This window comes from Solanum lycopersicum, chromosome 6 (genome assembly GCF_036512215.1).
Source record: "Solanum lycopersicum chromosome 6, SLM_r2.1".
NCBI lineage: Eukaryota > Viridiplantae > Streptophyta > Magnoliopsida > Solanales > Solanaceae > Solanum > Solanum lycopersicum.
This window is the reverse complement of record NC_090805.1, coordinates 39,991,556-39,998,175: the sequence shown is the minus strand read 5'-3', so window position 1 is coordinate 39,998,175 and position 6,620 is coordinate 39,991,556. Positions and strand designations below refer to the sequence as shown.

General features: G+C 26.0%; 1 protein-coding gene across 2 annotated transcripts; it reads right to left on the bottom strand.

Annotated features, from left to right (window-relative positions):
- On the bottom strand, positions 1 to 1,843 carry LOC101243792 (uncharacterized). 2 transcript variants are annotated; one of them, XM_004241029.5, is made up of 3 exons: positions 1,488 to 1,843; positions 1,210 to 1,390; positions 1 to 634 (listed from the first exon to the last, which is right to left on the bottom strand). In XM_004241029.5, the coding sequence occupies exons 1-3, from the start codon at positions 1,665 to 1,667 to the stop codon at positions 297 to 299; spliced, it is 699 nt and encodes a 232-aa protein (XP_004241077.2). In that variant the 5' UTR covers positions 1,668 to 1,843; the 3' UTR covers positions 1 to 296. The 2 variants fall into 2 exon arrangements, with proteins under 2 accessions (XP_004241077.2, XP_019069776.1); XM_019214231.3 differs by having other exon boundaries at positions 1 to 649; positions 1,488 to 1,837.
- Positions 1,844 to 6,620: the final 4,777 nt, after the last annotated feature.

The following is a 6,620-nucleotide window of genomic DNA, read 5'->3' as shown; positions in this document are numbered from 1 at the left end:
TTTTACTCATAAAATAATTTTTCTGACATAAATTTAAAATACAGAGACATTAGATATATAAACAAAAGAAAAATTGATGAGTATCAAACATGATTACAAGTGCACCAACAAAAAATTTCAAGCACTTTTAATCCTCATCATAACAAGTTAGGAGCAAAATAATAGACCTTTTAAGTTTTACAATATACAATACCATATCTTAAACACAAAATAGGTAAAAAAAAAAAAAAAACTTTCTACCATTAATAATTAGTTCTCTCTTCTTTTTTTTTTTCTAAAAAAAGTTTAATAGTCCTTCAAACAATATGCAAAGTTGGTGCAAACAAAGCAATTTTCTTGCAATTATGAGATAGCCATTTAGAGTGCATATAGCTAGCTTTTCTCCAAGGTGGAACATGTAGTCCTTTCTCTTTAAGGGACTGTTTGGCTGCTGAACAAAGCAAAGAGATAATGCCATTAAGTTTGTCCTCAGTACCCACAAATATTGATGGAAGTGAATTTAAAAGCTCTTGATATTCTTGTGTTGGCCTTGCTAACTCAAATTGAGACCTAAAATCAATATCCACTATTAATCTCACTCTTTCTGATCCATTGCTAATTCCCTTCATCATCACATCAATATATTCATAATCACCTGTAAATTGAAATGCTTCAACATACCCAAACAAACAAAGATTAATTGTTTTTTTTTTTTTTGCTTATTCTCAAAAAAAAGTTTAATTGAATAATTGTTTGGTTATACATAACAGTCAAGTGTTTAATCTAACTTGAAAAAATCAACCCCTTTAAGAATTGAAATTGAACCTGAAAAAAAACATTTTTGTGTGTAGATACATGAATTTTATCTGAAAATAAAAATGGATAAAGTTCTTTGAATAAACATTATTACTTCACATGGAACACTTCTCAAATCATTTTCTCAATATTTCACCATAGTAATATCCAAATCAATATCCATTTTTCTTAATTTATATGTTATTTTTTTTCTCGAAATTTCTAGATGCAAACACAAAAAAAGATAACATATTTTTTTCAATCATCCTTTTCAAATTTTTTTTTTTGAATCATTATAACTTAAAGTAATAAATTTATAAAAAAAAAAATAAAAACTTATAATTTCATATCCAAACTCACGATCTTAATGAAATTACTTAAATCTCGAAATTTAAATTATATCACATAAATCGAGAAAGGGTGTTAGAATAGTACCTGAAGGACTTCCAGAAGAGGTAATCCAAGAAGTTTTACAAAGAGAAGCTTCATACTCATCAATTCTTAATCTATTAACAATCCATTGTCTCAACTTTTTAGGCTCCATATTGTTTCTCCAATAAAACAAGATTTTCCCAAGAATCTCTTTTTCACCATCACTAACATTTTCAAGAATATCCTATAAATTATAAAATAAAATTTGAGAATTTAGATAAACATGAAAAGAAGATGTCAACATTATTAGATGAAGCAAAAATAAAAATAAAAAAATGTACCTTTAAGGAAAGATAGGTATTAGTGGGATTATTATGATCAACAAGTTCATCAACTTGAAAATTTTCACAATCCATTTCAATAAAATCTCTAACCATTTGGGACAACTTATCTTCTTCAAGTTCACAAATACCCATAATTTCTTTCTCTTTTTTGTTGCTTTTAATGTTGAATTTTTTCATATCATATATATATAGAGAGAGATAGATAGAGAGAGAGAACTTGTTCTTTTTTTTTTTATTTTCTTTGTTTTGGTTGGAAGCTTTTATGAATTTATATTACATTAAAAAAAAATAAAAAGAGGAAATCTTAAGGATTAATTGCTATAAGATACGATTAATTTCATTATATCATCAACAGAATATACATGTCCACATCATATACTCATCAATAGAGGATAGGCCATGAGTAATTTAAAGTAATTAACTTTCTATTTCTTGCTTGACTTTTTAGGGTCTTTGACTCTTGACCCATAAAAAAGTTGGTAACTCTATTTCTCATTACAGTAGAGAAATCAAAATAAAAAGAGATAAAAATCACTTATATATATATATTTAATTAAATAAAAACTTTATCCATTCACTTATATATATATTTTAAAATAGATTTTTATTTTAGTTTTTTGAAAAATAAAAAATGACAATAATTTTTTTTAATGTTTCACTCTCAGTATTAAATACTTTTATTTTTGAAGACATCATTTAATAGGAATAGTAAAGTAAAATACATATATCAATAATTATTTTTCTTAATGAGTCTGTATCAAGTCAAAATGTGATTGTTAAAAGTGAACCGATGGATTATATAATAATTATTGTTCTTATGAGTATATCAAATTAAAATGTGACAAGTAAAAATAAATGGACGAAGTATGTAATAAAATATTTTAATTAGTAATAAATTCTATTTTTTAGCCTTATGATATATGATTACATATATTTAACCTTTAATTTGTAACTAATACTTATATTAATAAATTATCCTTGTATCATTACTGCGTTGGAGGATAATATATTTCTAGTAGATCAAATACAGCATATTTTCTGTATAAAGGGACGTTTTGGTTTTGTTTAGAATGAAGACAAATGTTCTCTATAGGAAATAATTAACGTTTACTTACATTTTTGTATTTGATAAGTAAAGAAAAATATTCCTTAAAAATATTTATATATAATTTAAATAAATATTATGAACGACGAAAGTAAGAAGTAGCTACAAGGGTAGAGTGAAGAGGGGGCACCATCTCCGTAAGCGGGCTTTGTTTGTTTATTAATTAATTAATTAATTAATTATTATTATTATTATTATAATAATAATAATATAAATAATGTGGAAAAAAACAAATAACTTATCTAGCAAATAATTAGTTATTCCCAATAAATCATAAGTACGAGATTATTTGATATAAAACCTAAGAAATCTATGAAATTCAGTATTACTAAGGAGAAAGGAACTTTTCCTAAACTCTCGAAGCAAAAGCCTCGGTCGCAGTTGCAAGTAAGTACCAGTAATATCTTTTTAGTCTATACTATATAAACATACACGAGCAATAAATATAAAGCGAGTAAATACATAAATCCAACGAGCTTTAATTATTGATCCTTCTAAAAGCAATAACGAGATATAATTCTAATTATTATTTCTAAAGTTGTCAATATAGGTTATAGCCCACCTCATCCGGCTAATTCATACAGGCTTCGACATTTTACGGGTTAGATTGGGCTAGCCCATTTTTTGTGTGGATCGAAAAAATGATCAGCCCAACCCACAAGTACGTGGACTACAGGCTTGTCGGGCCGACAAGTCCACTTTTTAATAAATTATATTTTTTTTAATTATTAATTTAAATTATAAATTATAATTTAAAAATATTATCATAAATAGCGACAAAACAATATTACATGATGTTAATGTTACTACTTGTTAATCAAATTCACAAATAAAATTATATTTATATAATATTTATTAAGTTAAGTTACCAGTTTTAAAAAAATATTAAGTTTTTTCAAGTATAAATATCTAAATAGAAATATTAACCTGATTGTATTGAGTTTAGACTCTCTTTAATTTTAAATTTTAATATTATATTATATTTTTTAATTAAATTTTATTGACCCACGGGCCGCTCCTACCAATATTTCTCAAGTCCCTCAAATCAACAAGCTTATTCAAGCGGGCTAAAAAATCCTTTTCTCTCCAAAAATTTTAGTTATTAAATCCTGAGTTATGCCAAATCGGCCCAAAGGACCTAACCTATATTGACGATTCTAATTATTTCTCTACCTATTAAATAAATCATCATTAACATAACAAATAAAACATGTGTTTTTTGAAAATTAGCCATACCGCTAATAATATTATAACATGTCTTAGATGTATCAAATTAAATTATTAATATTACAATTATTTCAAAATTTTCAACACTAAATCATTACGAAGTGTAATAAAGATGAAAAAAAATAGCCAATGACCATTATATCTATAGAAACAAAATTGTATAGGCTCCACCAAAATAATAGTCAATATTTAACATAAGAATGCAATTATTTCAATCGACCAATCAAATATGTAATTGTCCCTTTATTCTAGGTGAGTAAGAGTGACAAATGAGCGAGTCGAGTCTAATATGAGTAAAAATTAATTAAGTTTTTCTTTCATAAAAATTGAAGTTTTTCTTACCATCTCAACTCCTTATCAGCCTCCACCACTTTTCTACTTTTTATGAGAAAACATATTTTATCTATTTAACTATCTATTTTTAAATAAATAATATGGATATTATTCCATTTTAAAAGAATTAGTTACTCAAACCATTTAAAATAGATAAATATGAGTGAATCATATAATTTAGACCCATTCTGCCACCATGTGAGTAATTGAAGTGAGCGAACATTATGAAGTTGGAGTTAAGAATGTGGGCTGCGGTAGACAAAATGTGAGGGAAGGGCCACAAATAAGGCCCAATCCATTTTTCTAATGGGCCAATCTTTCATTTGCCTACCATTGAGCACTACCCCATGAGCAACAATATTCAGAGCATCTTTTAGCTTGACAATTATCATCATGGTAGAGAAAATACGCATACTATTTGAAAATTTCATATATGGCAAACGTAATTTATAAAATAATATTATTTGGGTATAGTTTACATAATTACATTCTATAGGTATAGTTTAGTTTGTTATGTATTTTTTAATTTGTATAAAAAGTTTTCTTTTAATTTATACAATATTTTACTTTTTAAATTTGTTATGTTAATATTTTTTTTATATATCTAGGAATTTCTATATTGCACAATACTTTAATATGTGTATTATATTTGTAATATGTGGATATGTAATTTAGTGGTTTTTTTAAAAAAAATTAATAATTAAACTGATTGTATAATATTCATTTGTTAATTATATATGTGATAAGTTTGAAATTTATTCGTATATTTGAATATGTAGTGTTTATATATACAGTATTTTGTCATGTTCATAGTTTTTTTTATAAATCCACAAATTTGTATAATGTACTATAATTTTAAGTGTATATTATATTTGTATTTGTGCATATGTAATTTTGTGTTTTTTTTTAATTAATGATTAAACTAATTGTATAATATTTTCATTTGTCAAACGTATATGTGGTAATCTCGAAAACTATTTTAATATACAACTGGTAATGTTTATATACAAAAAGGTGTGTTGTAGTTTATGTATACATACAACTGTGGACAGTTTAAGTACAGAAGATGGTGTTGCAAAATGTTTGTATATGTAATTGTGTAGTGTTTATATACAAAATAATGTGTTGTATTCTGTTATTTGCGAAAAATATTGAAAGCTACAAATTTGGCAGTTATCTGTGAAAAGCGGGAGTACGATTGGAGGGAGAAGTCGAAACTTTTTTCAATTCTAGATTCAAACTAGAAGAGGGAGAGTGATTTTAGGAGAAAAATATGAAATGAGGATGAGAGAGATAAATTGGATTTTGTATAAAATTTATACAAAATTATCGGATGGCTTTTTTGATTTGGTATAGAAATAGGTAGGAGTCCCATTACTTGTGACCAAAAAAAAAAACTGAAACTATATTTACTGATAGTAAATAAATTAAACTATACCCTTATAAATTAATTATGTAGGAATGTTTGTCATTTCACGTAATTTTTCTTTAATGATTTTAGCTACACTTGTAAAAAAATTACATTCTGTAATTGTATTTTACTTCCTTAGAATTTTTTTTCTAACTATAACAAAAACAACTATTAGCGATAATAAATATGCACATTAACAAAGAGTGTTAAAACATTTTATTTGCACTAGTGGATGAAAAATTATTTAAATTTACAACTCAAGATATCATAATCTCTAAAAATCCCTACCATTCAAAAAATATTACAAATTCTATCTCGAATACATCTCTATCCTATCTTGAATATATCAATATCCCCCTCGGATGCATCCCTCCCATTAAGAATGTATCATTTGTAATGTATCAGACAACCAAAGAATGTACCCCAGCACCCAAATGTATGAGATTTCTATAGTTTTGCCTTAGTTAATTGTCATTGGGTCCAATGTCGCCATAGGTTTTACGACACTTACAAAAAATGTTAATTGATTTTGGAAAAATATATTTAACGGCTATTAAACTATTGCCTATAAAAATCATTTTTTGGTGTATGTCTCTCTCCTCAATTTCCTTTATCTCCGTCTCTCAACCCCCTCTCTTTGTAGTATGTGTTTCGTTGTGTGATACTCCTTAACAAAGACATAAAATTCATTAAATTGTATCCTGTCATATATATATAAATACACATAAATAAATATTTGTATCAACTATATCACTTTAACGTTCGTATCAACATACTATATGGAGTATCATTTATCAAGCTATATTAGGTTATATTTCCATGAATGATACAAGAAATATGATTATTGAATTTGGATGAGAAATATATTATCAGTTCTTCCCATTAAGTAAATTTGGAATCATCATATATAGAAGCCATTGGAGTTAAGTTGACAAAATTAAAACATACGGGGTACTATTTTCATACTCATTATATTAGGGTGCGGCCTCTTCTCATCATCTCTGTATAGAAGGAGAATAGCTTGTAAAATTTGTAGGAAATAGAAAGGGGATGA